Source organism: Sceloporus occidentalis, unplaced genomic scaffold, assembly GCF_023333645.1.
Source record: "Sceloporus occidentalis isolate IW3139 unplaced genomic scaffold, rSceOcc1.0.p SCAF_134, whole genome shotgun sequence".
Classification (NCBI taxonomy): domain Eukaryota; kingdom Metazoa; phylum Chordata; class Lepidosauria; order Squamata; family Phrynosomatidae; genus Sceloporus; species Sceloporus occidentalis.
Window position 1 is genome coordinate 1,648,110 of NW_028317114.1, and position 15,431 is coordinate 1,663,540.

At 36.9% G+C, this 15,431-nt stretch overlaps 1 protein-coding gene across 2 annotated transcripts; it reads left to right on the top strand.

The window, feature by feature from the left end:
• The first annotated feature begins 6,170 nt into the window (after positions 1–6,170).
• Positions 6,171–11,612, top strand: PLA2G12B (phospholipase A2 group XIIB). 2 transcript variants are annotated; one of them, XM_089499388.1, is made up of 4 exons: positions 6,171–6,402; positions 8,206–8,294; positions 10,455–10,620; positions 11,494–11,612. In XM_089499388.1, exons 1-4 carry the CDS (start codon positions 6,171–6,173, stop codon positions 11,610–11,612), a joined length of 606 nt encoding a protein of 201 aa, XP_089355514.1. The 2 variants fall into 2 exon arrangements, with proteins under 2 accessions (XP_089355514.1, XP_089355515.1); XM_089499389.1 differs by lacking the exon at positions 8,206–8,294 and having other exon boundaries at positions 6,373–6,402.
• Positions 11,613–15,431: the final 3,819 nt, after the last annotated feature.

Sequence of the window (15,431 nt, forward strand, 5' to 3'; positions counted from 1 at the left end):
CTTAGCTTTCCAAATAACAATCCTGGCGTGGAACAGTGTTTGACACTGTTTGCTAATTCCCAAATGTTTTTGTCCTCGAAATAGAGTTAAAAAAAACAAATTAATTAACTGGACTTCGCTCAGCATTGGTACCATCCTTCTCCTGCATTTTGTTTGATAAAATGATTTGGGTTTTTTTTTTTTGTATTTGAAAAATGTGTGGCCAGAATTTTGACCTATTTATAACCATTTTAAAAATGTATTTTTTGTACATGTGGAATGTGAAGTGCATAGGAAATGCAATGGAAGGAACAGCGTGACTGAAACATCCCTGTATTCAAAAAGTTACAACTTTGTAATGTTGTCTGCAACTTCCTTTTCCCAATTACATTTCTAAAAAAAGATAAAAAATGATTGTTACATTTCTTTGAAATATCACATGCCTTCAGAATCCATTTTCAGGATGTAGCATTTCTTATACTGGGGACTGTTATACATAGACTCAGGATAACTTCGCACCCCCTCTTCTAAGACCAAAAGTGTGGAGCAGTCCCACATCTTTGGATATAAAAACTCTTGAGATCCTCCTTTGCCTGGTATGCCAGATATATGGACAGTCTGTTATTTATTAGGTCTGGGGATGATGAATCTCTTATTCAGTATATGGATTTGTTGAATACTAATGATTTGAATCTGCAATTTACTTTTAATTTTTCCAAAGATTCTATAGAAAGGAATACTAACATTATAAGTAGAGCCAATAATTAAGCTAAGCATAGGGATAGAGCCACGTTTTGGGGATTTGCATCCAAAGTACCAGAATAAAACAAGGTTAAAAAAAAACATTTAAAAAAAATAAATAAAATTATATATAATATATATATATATATATATATATATATATATATATATATATAATGGGTTTCTTACCTTTATCACTTTTTCATATGGGGTTTAACATAACTAGGGAAATAGTTCAGAGAACTTTGCCTATTCTCAAAGCTGATAAGCTTTGTCAGGTTTCTGACCATGATCTTTATAACATACGCTATCCCCTGGTTATCTCCCTATTAAAAGTATCAGAGGAGGTTGTGATTGGTTACATGCTACTGAAATAAAATTCTGAGAGATGCCGGTACTGTGAATTTGTTCAAACAACAAATTCTTTTATTTAAAAAAAAAAACAAAAAAATATTTTAAAGGATTATATTAATAGCAATACCAACAATGTGATTTATTTAATCACTTGCAAATATCACCATATACAATGCGGAGGCCGTACTAGTCAGCCATTACGGCATAAGATGGGCAAAAACAAATGAACATAGCAGTCCCACATTTGGAAATAAAAAGAGCATTCAGAAAGGAAAAAAAAATAATCAAATTTGGGCAATAGTCACTATTATGGCGGGGAAAAAATTGGTAGCCTTAACTCTACTATGATGAGAGAAAGGGGAATAAAATGACACACTTGGTGTAACGCATATAGTTTGGTTTCCAACTAACATTAGCAACTTGACTTAATAGATGTTTAGTGTCCTGTGCATTCCCCATAAGTGATTTAGCTAGGGCATGTAAATCATAGTACACAAATTTGCATATGCCCTCCCCTATAGAACCAATCCCTGTAATAATGGGGTGGCCAGGGGATTAACCACATTTTTATGTATTTTAGGTAAATGGTGAACAACAGGATTATGGTACAATATAAACTTTCCAATACTTTCCACACAGCTGTCAGAAAAGCCAAAAAATCCATCCCAAATTCATTAGTAGAAGAAAAACATTACCTAAGTTATCACATAGAACATCACCCAACTGCATGGGCACATGAATGGTTGTTCAGGGCCAAAAAAGCTATATGGAGCTGCATTTTTTCTAGTGTCTGAATTATCACGGAAGAGTTAGTCAAATACATGTCAATTTGATCAGAACCAAATGGTGTCATAGGTGGAGGACCTGCAGATGTAAACGCGATGGTAGCAGGGCTATGCCCTTCATCCATGGTACCATCATACAAAAATATAGTATTATAATTATGTGATAAGACTAGTAGTAGTGTTATCAACCTTATCTTTTTTATTTTGTTAATTGTATAATATTTCGATATGTTCTGCGATGGCCATAATAATTTCCTCCCCCCTCGTCATGTCCTCAGGAGACTGTACCACATGATAACAATCAGCAAAAGCTATGGGGTTTTTTTTTTTGGGGGGGGGGGGGTTACATTATTTCACTGATGATCACAAAAGCCATCATGTTATTGATCGTTATTCAACATGAGTTCATGTTAAGCAAAACCAGAGAAGAATGTGTCTAGACAGAAAAGCAAATATCTATCATAAATCTGGCATGTGACCAAGCATGATGAAACCATCACACCATACAAACTACTCAACTTATTACAATTTATTGACACTCCTATTAACCCCATCAATCCCAGTTTTCGAACCTAAGCACCATATTTCTTTTTTACCATTGTTTTTGAAACCATGGTTTCCCCTTTCCATATTTGGTGAAACTGCACAAATTATACATCATTTTTATTCTGGAGAAGTAGAGCCTTTTACAATCATTGTAATGCATAAAACACAATTGTTATTAGTATTAATAGATAAAAGAAAAAAACTATACTATAATGTATATATACTGTATATATTATATATACACACATACTATATTATATACTGTATGTGCCATAGAACAACATTGACACAATTTATCAATTTATGCTCAGCAACATCTCTTGATTACAGCCATACCACGCATATTCAAGAGGACATCTAGGCTTTACAGTTTACCCTACAGCACATATTTTTATATTATTTGCTTAATGGGTTTAGGGGTAGGGATTTCTTTTAAAAGGGGTACTTTTTTTTTTTTTTTTTTTTGCACAGATCCAACTGCAGTCTGGCTCAAAATCCCTTTGGGGACCTCTCAGTCAGGATTGGGTATGCCAGGCACCCTTACCAGGTGGGCCACATAAATAAACAAGTAGGACACCCTGGTAGGAATGGAAACACAAGCAGTCCAAAAGCCTAGTCAGGAACAGTCCAATAGATCAGGACAGGCGGCAATCACAATGCTATTACAGACCGCTTTTGCGGAGCTTTTAGGAGGCCTGTAGAAACGGAGGACAGCTGGGACAACAGGTAAGGGTGAGCGTGGCATGACACTCATACTTTATTTTGATCCCAATGATGTTACAGTGTGATCAGCAAGCAGGTCCCCATAGCCCTACATTGCTGATTGCAATAAGTGTGATCAGTCAGAGAGAGCTTAGAGGGCTCTCCTGTCTTTGAGTGAACTCCCACTGACGCCGACCGGAATGGAACGCCGATCACTTGGTCAGGCTTGACTTTTATGACGGTGTACATGTAGAAAAAAAGGCATCCTAGAGTGAAATGTGAAAATAATGATTTAACATGGGAGTTTAAAATTTCAACTTTGTTGACTATGCTTTATAAAGGGCAACCCAGGTGAGCTGCCCCAGTATGAAGAGCTGAGCTCTCCATGCATAATCAAAATTAAATGACTCAAAAATTCAGGATGAGTGATTTCAGTCCTACAAGGTTGGGATCATTTAAAACCACTTTACCCTTTCCCAATGCCTTTCTCCCAGGGATGTGTATAATGAGAATGGTGTCTTTAAAGCCAACACCCTGAGTCAGTCACCCTGCAATGTCTTGCAATACATTTACAATATATACATAATATCAAGTGAACTCATAGTAATATATTTAATATGATTACCTTATCTTAAACAATCTAGACTATGATTTCCACATGCGGAGTACCATGTGCCCAAAATGAGTCATTTGGAACCTAGTAATATCACCTTCTCTGACTCTCAATAGCTTGTGAACTTTGTAACTAGTTATTGATTCAGCAACATTTAGCGCAAACTGTTATTAGAGTAAGTGTTCTTTTGCGAAAAGCTGATAACCTTTTTGCTTTTTCATTCTGTTTTATAAGAAATAGTTTAATGTGAAGGGGCTAAATCTGTTAGATTTGTTTCAATGAAAACTGTTATGTACCATTTGAAGAGCTGCCCCTTCGGTAATATGTCATTGTTGGCTTTTCTTTCTGCCCAACTAAAAGTTCGCAAGAAGCAGAGCCCTCAATACCTTATGTATATTTAAAATGACTTATTATTCCTAGTTTGTATTCTCCCTAATTAATAATAGTGCTATGTAATTTTCTGAGAGTGATAAACAATTCTTGATTTCATCTTGTGACATTTCTTTCTTGATGTTGGCTTAATGTTTAGCCATAGAGGATAAAAGCCAAGATGCAGGAAAAACATCTCAATAACTCAAAGTAAATAAGATTGATCTTCCATCACTATGGAGTTTTGTCACTTTGTCATGCGAATGCTGAGAGTGAATGGCTGATATCTAACAGTATGTGTAGTTTAATAGCCATATATATATAGGCCCCTTGTAACTTATGGTCAGAAGACGTCAAAACAGAGAGAATACATGGTCCCGTGTCTTCAGTAAGGTCCTATCCACTATGGAAGTTCCTTGCCTCCATTGTACTTTGCTGCCTTATTTTTTTTTTAACATCAGGGCTTTTGATCAGCCCATTAATACCAATAATAAGCAACCTTTATTCACATAAACAGCCCATTAAATGATAATATGTAGCTGCATTTATCTTTTTCATTAGAACTTTGCCCTCTGATGCAGTCTTTGCTTTGCTTCCCCTGGCAAAAACTGCACCACAAACTGTTTTATGGAGCTAGAAGCAGATAGTGTTAGGGCCACACTGGGTAAGTGAGCAAGTAACCACACAAAACTGATAAATATATGTCAGGTAGCAGCTTTATTTTTTAAATTAGGATTCTACATAAATATTAACGCAGTAATTTAGATTTAAAAAAAAAAGTTCCCCTCTACTAATCCAGAAGAAAACCCCACATTGAAGTGATTTGTTATTGTGCCCCAAACAGAGAACAATACCTCTATTGGCAATCTGATCAGTTACATCCCTGTAAAAAAAGAAAATCTAGCCTATGTTTAAACGCATCAATTGAATTTGACAACCCCTGGAGATTGTACTAATAATAAATTGAAAAAAATTTCAAAATACAAACTAAAGGCCCAAGTACCTCATACTACTAGAGATAGGCAAAGTGTCTGTGGCAAGGTTTGTGACGGTTCATAGAACATCACTAAATTTTTGCCACAGACCCCAGTGAATGGCCACCAAGAACAATGTTGGTGTCTATTCCTGCACACTACTCCCACTAGAAGTTTAATTAAAAGAACAAACAAAAAAAAAAATAGTATGTTAGGGATGAGTGTGTTACTGAACTCAAGGGATATCGCTGAGCATGTTTTTATATTGTGTATACATAAGTATTAATTATAAAATACTCAATGATTGATCTGCATATAAAAGTAGTCTTAAACAAATATCTGGTGTTGGAAAAATTATGATCCCTGCTTGGTTTTTTATTTGTAAACACCCTCGCATAAGTTAAGTAATACTAAACTGTAAAGTGTATGATTTTTGATGAAAAGATTCCCTTAAAGCAAGTTAGATTCTGGGGCTAGGGCATCTCTTTTAGGACAGCATGGTGGTTCCTGTTTTCTCAGTTCCAACATCCACCAAGGCTTGTCTGTTAAAGATGCTGTCCCACTTATACAAAGCTCAATTAACATTAACTGTACTCTCTAGCGATTTAAGCAAATAAACTATGGCAGACACAAATTTATTCTGTCCTTTGAAGGGTTAAGTATAATTGAAAACAAATTAGGAAGCATTTTTTTGCTGCATGCTGATCATTCCCCGAAATATATGTAATGTGACGAAATTTTACATTGCAGAAATATTGATTCTAAAGTATTACAAACAAATGCTGCACTTAGTTATAAAAGTGTCAAATACAAAAGAGCAAACACAACAGCATCTTAAAATATATTCAATGTATATTTGTGTAATTTAAGTCCATTCAGTACTTTTTTCCCCCTGTTCAATGTCTAATTAGGTATTGCTCGTCTTCAACGAAGACCAACCTTTGACCAGTGTTCTTTTTTTTATTGTTGTTACCTCACCTCGGCTACTATTGCAATGTGTAAAGTCCACTTTCAGGGATTGTACAAATCACAGTCTCATAACAAATAGAAATCTTCCAGTCCAGTGCTTTGACCTGGTCACTTGGATTCCGCAGGTTTAAACACACAATGAAGGTATATTTCTGCACACTTGTGATTTGCTTGGCCCTAAATAGCGGGACCTGCACAGAAGATACCACTCAAAATAGTACCACCAACCAGATCCCACCAGAGGACTCTTCATCAGACTGGGGCCTTGGAACAATACGAGATGGATTTGAAGCAGTCAATGGCGTTTTTGACTCCTTTCTGGAACTTCTTGGTGGAAGAAATGGAGTTTGTCAATACAAATGCCGATATGGTATGTTCGCAGTTTTTTGTATCTGCGTTGCTATAGTTTTTGTATAAATATAGAATATTGTTTATATATATAGAATATGAATCTACACTTGTATGATCTATAGAAAAGCAAAATGTATTCTTATGATATTTTTGTAATTTATGTATTTATGTCTTAATGACACATCGGAATATGATGGGCTATATAATACAATAAATAATAATAATAATAGTGTGTGTGTGTGTGTGTAAACTGCATGTGTTTAAGTTTGTTGGAAGTTAATTTAATTGTTACATTTTAGCTCTGTCCCAATAGAGGTTGACATTTTTCAACTTTATACAAATGTAATTCTAATTATTTGTTATCTCTGCAAAGTGATTGTTCGCACACAGGAAAAATGTTTTCCAAGGCCTCCTTTTAACCCTCTAAGTGCAAAAGAATTGTGCAACACACAGCAAAACATTGCACAATTTTGGCATTTGAACGGATACCAGGTTCAGCTCTTTGTCATAGACACCAACATGACCATTCAATTGTCATGTGCATTGTTACTGTTTGGTAAACATTGTGTGTTTGCCTGACTGCATGGGATGGGCTATGTATAGAGTTTATGTACAGAGCTGTGAGAGATAGTTGGGAAAAGAGAGCTTCTTTATGTGGGCAAGCTTGGAAAAAAATGAGTCAATGTTTTAAATGTGTGTGACAATGGCTGATATTAAAAAAAGATTCAAGAAGTTTAAGATCCTTGTGGTAAATTCAGCTAAATAGGCAGCCTCTCTAAGATAAGAAATGTAAGCTTCATAGTGTAACTAATGTGTTGTTGCTAATATAAGGTTTTATATCCTTTTAAAATAATTGATTGGTACGTGTGCAACACATACTTACAAATAAGGTTATCTCATTTAAAGTCTTAACAGACCCCGTATGAATAACACATGTTGTTGACTGCTTTATAAACACACACTTGGATTAAAGGAAAGCAATGATTTCCATTGAGAATTCTATAGTAACCTCTGAGATTATATAATTGTATCTAACTATTGAGATTACGGTATGAAATCATCATATGGGCCTGAAAACAGGGCCGGCCCTACAATGGAGCCGAGTGGGGCAATTGCGCTTTTCCCCAAGCGCTTTTTTATTTGTAATTTTTGAAGCGGAGGAGAGAGAGGGGCGCCGAGTGGTTTTCGCTTACCCGCTCGGCGCCCCTCTCTCTCCTCTGCGAGCCCTCTAGCTCGGTCTCGGTGCCTGCTTGTAATGCTGAGCGCCGGAAGTGACGTCAATTTCCGGCGCTCAGCATTACACGCCGGCACCGTGGCAGAGCAGGGAGACTCACCGCAGGACTGTTTAAAGGTAAGTACCGGGGGAGTAGATAATGGTGTCTGCGAAGTTTAAAAAGCCGCCCCCCCCCCAGGTGTCGGCATGCCGGTTGCGGCATTTTAAACTTCGCCTCAGGCGGCATTAAGTCTTGGACCGGCCCTGCCTGACTGGTACAATGTCAGTATAGACATTAACTTGTATTAAAGTAAACACACACAGATGCATGGTTATAAGAGGTCATAGTGTATTACCGTGGCCAAACATATGAATCAACTCATAAAACATGTTAGCTTAATACCTCAGACAGCTAAATTCTGATGCCAGTGCTCAGTGTAGCCTGTTATAAGCTTCTAAGCCTTGCATCAACTCTTAATTCCAGGATTTTCCCTTTTTTTTGTGCGCATACACTGTTCAAAGAGTTCTGTTGTCTCCAATGCATTTCGCACTAACACTGTTTTATTTATGTGTAAGCTCACTGGAAATTTTGTTATTTCCTAAATTCAGGTAAAGCACCACTGCCCAGACCTGACTACAAGCCACCTGAACCCAACGGCTGCAGCTCTTATTTTCTTGGTCTCAAGGTACCAGAGAGTGTATGTATAGCTAACATCTATTGTATATGCTCGGAAGCTTTAGTCATTAACCCTAATGAGCGTACTGTTGGGGATTACTTTAGATCGCTATACTTCAAATTCAAAATTTAACTGGTTAAGAAGATAAACTTGAAACTGTTTAATAAAACCAATACCGTACTATAGGATAAAGAATACATATTGCAAGGGGAAAAAAACAATGAAAATAAATGCATTGCTGACTTAAATTACGCATTATATTAAAAATAACAACTCAAAAATAAGCCAAAAATCAGTGGTGTCCGGGGGAAAAACTTCTTAAAATAAAAATTTTCATGTGTTACCAGGCTTTCCTCTACTATATTTTATTATATTACCCTCCAATGTACTTGGTTGGGGTGCACTGGGTCTGCAATTTAGGTATATTCACTAAAGTGTGGGAGTGGGCAGGAGAGTTGTGTTTTCAACTTCCTCAGTTCATTTGTTCATTATGAATGGTTATTATTGCTTATCATCAGAATTTCTATTTTGCAACTCCTACCTTGGCATCAAGCAGCAATGTTCTATATTGTTTCCCTAATATCCGGAAACATCTAACAGAAAAGATACTTTTTTTTTTCTTTTCTTCAAAGATAACATTTGTCTTTGGATACTTTGTTGAACTTGGTTATAGTTAAATGGGAGATGTTTGTGTTTAGCGTAATTCATTTATTGTTTAAAACTACATTTATGTTGTGTATAATCGTATTGGAGGTGTTGGGTTGTAAGCCAATTTCACCCACCTCTGAGTCACTATTAGGATGGCTAAAATCCCTATGAGATAAGATGGTGGTGGTTGCTGAGTCAGTCCCACTCACGGTCCCCTTTGATGTAATTATACAGATTCTACAAGAAGTGTATAGGAAATGCTAAGCTATGACGCAGCAGCACATCGTGTTTGAGGGAGCCACCTACCATATTAGATTGTCCCTAAATAAGACACAGCATATTACCAGGGGCAAGTAATTGTCTTTAAGAACTCATTACTGTCCATAGCTTTTCTAACTGAACTGCTCTGCCTGCAGGTGATGACTTTATAACTCCTTAGGACTGCATAGAGAGGTTAGCCCTACAAACCCCCAAATGTTTGATGCTCATATGCTAGTGGAATAAACATTCCTTGATTCATTTTGGAAGATGATCAGATCTCAAAGAGTACCCCAATAAAAGGAAAAAATTATTGTACAAAATTATTGTTATTACTATTATATTGATAGAATCATTAGTGAAGATCTAGGTGAAACCTAAAACTATATGTCAGGCCCCCATGCATTGCTAGATCTTGAAAAAGGTTGCCTTAGGTAACATGATATAATAATGTATTATTGAGTACATTATATTGACTAGTGTCTATGGCCCATTTATAGCTATCACTAGTCAATTTAGAGAGTTATGTGTTCCAGTGTTCCATACAGAAACACAGGGATAAAAATATTTCTCAGTGCTGCATTTGATCTGTCTTCATTATCATATTAATGTATCCAGCAGACTTCTTTGACATAAGAATTGATCTTGAGACAGTGCCAGCTGGACACCATATCTGTTTATTTGCTATTGATTTCCTGCGGGAAACACGCCATTTTCAGAATCGGGTTTGGGATTTTAGCATTCTAGACTCATAAACAAGAGCCATAGGAGTTTGAATGTAGTGCTTTTTACTGTGAAATAAAGACGCACACAATTTCACTATTAAAAATATCACTGTGTCTATTACAATTAATTGTGTGAGTGGTTAAAGACAGGAGGTCGCTGGGATGAACTAGGTGCCTACCTCTGAGAATCATAGTAGCGAAAGTCATTATACTAGCCCATCTGCACCTAGGGGGTCAATGGCTTTCAAACAATCATTGATGCCGTAGGCATATGAGACTGTTCAGATGGAGTTTGACCCAACAGGCTACTTTGTCTTGACTAAGGTATGATCCTTGATTTGGTGCAGTAATTCTGTATTTATTTCAAAGGCATAATATATGACACTGGTGCCCCACTTGGAATTGTGGTTATGCAACTTAATCCTGCTTCCATTTCCTTCCCCTTTCCAATATCTGGCCCATGCTCTCTTTATTGGGAGGGTTCAGGTCTATTATAATTGTGTTTGTTACTGGTTAACTTAAACCAGAACTATTGTCTATTTTTTTGCAGCTGGATATGGGTATCCCAGCAATGACCAAATGCTGTAACCAGCTGGATATCTGTTATGACACCTGTGGGGCCAACAAATACAGGTGTGATGCCAAATTCCGCTGGTGCCTCCACTCCATATGCTCAGACCTTAAAAAGAGCCTTGGATTTGTCTCCAAAGTGGAAGGTTAGTTACACCGATTGATTGTTACTATGGTTATTATCAAGTACTAACTCCACACTCCTTCATACAGACATTGTATTGCACCCAATCCCAAAATGAGCACATCACAATATGAGAATGGCTGTTGTACACTAAAAATACCACAAAATATAAATCTCAAACTGCTTTAGACCATTTAGATGTTTATGACCATTAATTGATTGGTTGTCTTTGACAAAAAAAAATGTATGTGGTGTCCATCAGATTAATAACCTAGAATAATACTATAGAAAACATGCCTTTTTCCACTAGCTCTTCTAGATTTAGGTAAACCTTCGTAAACATGCCATTATTGTATATAGCGCTGATGAGTCCAAAGAAACGTATCTACAACAGTATATAAAAAACACACGTAATTTCTGAACATTGCTTTCAGATTCCTATCATACCTAAAGGTTTATAGATATCATGATAAATTCCCTGGTGGCTTTTGGACGTAAGTGGATTTGCCAGAAACATTGAGTAACAAGTAAAAGAAATGGCATCTCAGCTCTAGTTCAGTGATATTTGTTTAACTTTGCCTTTCAAATAAAAACAAAGCTGTTTAAGAGAACTAGAGCCGAGACTTGGACAGATAAACAGTAGAAGACAAAATGCATAATTTCAGAATAGTAGCAGGGGGAACATATGACCATTTTATCCCGGCAACTGGTGGCCAGTATACAGTGCCAGGTGACACAGCAATCTGCAATGCATGAGGTTTGGAGAGGGAATTCTACGTGTGAGGGTTGGATGCATGAATGATGCACATGGGGTGCTATTTGTATAGGACCAACCTGGTGGTATATACATAAGAAATACTTTTTCACGTGCATATTGTCTTTTGCTTTTCTGTAGCCTGTGAAGCTGTAGCAGACACAGTCTTCAATACAGTGTGGACCCTGGGATGCAAACCATTCATGAACAGTCAGAGATCATCTTGTATTTGCAATGAGGAAGAGCGGGATGAACTTTGAGCTCGACATTGCTAATTCCACTGGACACTGAAGATGATCTCATCATTTCCAAGACTCTGTTGGGCATTGCAGAACCGTGCAGCTTGTCAATACAAAGAACTAAATTATTCCTTTGGAGAAAAGCTACATAGACTATAACTATGTATTCATTTGGGCTACTTTCCATTTTAGGTATTTGTTATCTAAGCCACAAAACTCGTCAGGTTCTAAATCTTTTGTTAAAAAGAAATGAATCCTAGGAGTATGAGAACTGCACAATTCAGTCAGATGCATCGTACCATAAAAGGTTTCAGAGTGGTGAGCTATGTGACGGGTTACTCGCTAAAACCAAGGGTAAAAATAACTATATGTCATGTAATAACAGATTTATCTGACCACAATGCAAATCTCAAAATTTTACAATACAGATCCAATTGTACTTGTAGGATAAAGTTGAAAGAAGTTTCTGTTCAGTGTTTTATTAAGATGTACCATGTATCTCTGACTTTTCCCTGCAAAGGGACATATGATGGACTTATGATGTTGTGCAAAGCACCTGGGCCACTGCAAAAGCCCTTTTTCTTTTACTACCTATGGTTTTTGTGGACTTCTAGTAAAAAATAATTTGTAAGGAACAGCCATGTAGTATTCTATCTGTTTTAAACTTGACATCAATCTATAGCTATGGTGATAAGATCAATTGTAAAAATTTGCTTCAGAATAACACTTTTGGCATTTTGTTAGGCCAGCTGCTGGTTATGAGACCCTCCAACTCTTGTATAATTATGGATTTTTATTTCTATTTTACTTAAATTCCTGTTTATTATTCAGGAAACTACAATAGCCTAGCCTCAAAATGTAGAGTAGATTTGCTGTGAATAAGTTGATAGTAAGCCCCCCTGATATATAGGAAAGAGGGTAAATCAATCAATTTAATAAATTAAATTCTAGCTCATAGACTCTTCACATTCTTTATAGTAAACTGATTCTATATATTTATTGTCTGTTCAGTTGAACAGCTAGAGACTATCCTCACTTGATGAGTTTTACAGCAAAGAGGAACTTAAAAACTGTATATTAAAGCAGTGTTTAGGGAAAAGTGGAATGAGAATTACTGAATTAAGTGAGCAGTTTAGCCATCTTTCTTTAAAGAAGCAGCAGCTCTGGTGAATTTCACTGCTGCAGGGGTCTACATTCATGCAAAACCAACAGCCACGCCTGACTCTCCCAACATCAGCTGGTACCAAAGATCAGTTGGAAAAACAGTCTATACAGGAAAAGTGTTGGAAATATAGAAAATCTGCTAAATATTAGCATAACACGTAGTGTATAACAATCTGACTTATAGAAAGAACAGTTGAGGAGAGCCCTGCTCAAAGGAGCATAGAACCACGCAGAGGCCCTATCTAGTCTTTTTTTCTGATGTAAAGACCCAGTCCTTGATAGATTTAGCATTGCTTTGTGTCTATCCCTTGCATGTTTAAATTCCTCACTGCATTAGCCTCTACCATTTGTGCTAGGGGCTGCTCTACTTACCTACCACCCCCTCAGTAAAACATTCACACACTCTAATACCATACAATAACACTCACACGCAAGCATCATACAACAACATACACACACACACTAGTTTAATGCAGTGACACATACTAACATCATACTTTACAATCTTATCACAGTGAACAGATATCACTATAAAACAGAACAATTGTGACGTTAAAGTGCATTATTCCTGCTTATGGCTCCCCTATAAAATACAGTGACACACACGATAACTCTAACACCATACACATACACACTCTCTCCCTCCCAGCTTTCCATCCCCTCTCCCTTATACTGAGCCTTCAGTGCAGCTTGCGTTGTCTGTGTGAGCTGCTACACTTCTACTGCTGGGTCACTTAACATGGCGGTGCCTGAGAGCTGGACAGATCAGAGCACAGAGGGAAGAATGTAACAGATGTGGCGTAAACGCTAGAAGAAACTAAAATGACAATACCAGGGAAAGTCTAGAAATAAGTGGAGTTTTTACATACATAAACATACATGATAAATGCCACCGGAAACAGATACGCTGATATGCATGTAAGGAGACTTGTGTTGTTGTAGAAGCCCTGACACGTTTTGCGATAGCTATAATGAGAGTCAAAATTGGTACAAAAGTTCTAGAGTCAAAAGACTCTTTGCTATAATGGGGTCCTCAGGCTCAGTGCTAGTGACAGCCACTCCAGCAGCTTAGAACCACTCGGGAGAGACAATCGGCGTCTCCTTTCTCATGTGCGCCTCCCTTTTTGTAGCGAAGCAGCTACAGTATATATACAATCAGGGGATTGTTTGGTGCATAACTGCTGAGCTTAAGGACTCCAAGATGGCAGAGCCCTCAATATAATACAAAAGAACAGAAAATGTCAAAGGAAACTTGCAACCCTAACCACATTCTTTACAACTGTCCCTCTCCTGCCATTTCAAATATAAGAAGGCATGACACGATAACGTAAGCAGCTACGTTTCCTCCTGTTTTTGACCACTCCTGCAAAATCATACAAGATTTGCACAAACCAGAAAAATAATGTTACATTTAGCTACATGCTATAAGGTTTGTGTATAATAAAACAACGGTGTAGATTAGCATAAACATTTAATTATATTTAAGTATTTTTAATATGCCTGTTAAACTCAAGAAGACATACAACTTGAAATCAGAAAAAACAAATATTGCTGCTACACAAAACTCTGATAATGCTTTTCATCCACAGGAGTGTGAGGGTTTAATCATTCTAGTTACCATGTGCATTCATGGTTATTACAAACATACAAATACATTTCACCGTTAATGTAAGTAAATAGATCAAATTAAGTTAAAGATTCTGCTAAGACAAAACTTAATTGGAGATTCTAGCAAATAAACCCTAGCAGATCTGTAATTTTATTATCTTAATTCTTTGCTCTTGTAGGTCCAGATTGATCATCTGGCATGCAAGGCAAATGAGTGCTAGCGCCCCTAAACTTACCTTTAATGCTGCCCCAGAGGCAAATTGGAGCCTGCGCTGTACGCTCGCTGCCTGTAAATGTAAAACCACACACCATGTAACATGTGGCCATGTCATCTAGCGGCTGTAGGCCTTAAAGTGCCAGGACGGCTTTTCATCCCTCATTTGGCCAAAACACAGACACTTAAGCATATCTGCCATGTTATTCTTTCCTCAAACTGTCTATTCTCATAAAGTATAACACAGAAAGCTTTAAAGGTGCTGTTCCACTTAGACAAACATATTTTGGACTGTCTAGCATATGAGTTAAATAAACCTCAAAATGGTACAGGAACTTTTAAAATGTGTTTTTCAGTTACTAAGGGAATTATCTGTGGCTGGTTTTGTGAACGCAGCAACATTTTACATGATTACTTTTTGGGAAGGGGCTGCGCATTCAGAAGTCTTTGAAGAGTTGTCCTTGAAAGCCATGCTGCATTTAGTTACAAAAGTGTTACATTCAGCAGAATATTTGGACCAATACTTTTAACCCAAGATTTACCATCTGGCCACTATTTACATGAATGGTATTAACCCTTGGTGGTAATGCAATAAATAAGTTTATGTTTGCAGCAGTTAATTCATATATAAAATATAAAAGCAATAATACCAAACCATAGTAAAGCCAAACATCAGAGGGTGATGTTACAGCATTTACAAATAACACCTCTTCTGTCATAAGATAAAAACCCTGATATATAAATAATGGGTAAACAAAAAGGGTAATTCCTAATGGCAAATAATTAAATTTTATATATTCCTGAACAAGCAGGCATCTTGATATTAACAAATTCAAATACAAAAATGCAAATTA

What these genes read in the sequence shown, in the direction of transcription:
- PLA2G12B (XM_089499388.1), top strand. Translation starts at nt 6,171, where the DNA reads ATGAAGGTATATTTCTGCACACTTGTGATTTGCTTGGCCCTAAATAGC. An exon ending in GTCTCAAGGTACCAGAGAGT is followed by an intron (nt 8,295 to 10,454) that starts GTATGTATAGCT and finishes ATTTTTTTGCAG; the next exon opens with CTGGATATGGGTATCCCAGC. An exon ending in ATTTGTCTCCAAAGTGGAAG is followed by an intron (nt 10,621 to 11,493) that starts GTTAGTTACACC and finishes GCTTTTCTGTAG; the next exon opens with CCTGTGAAGCTGTAGCAGAC.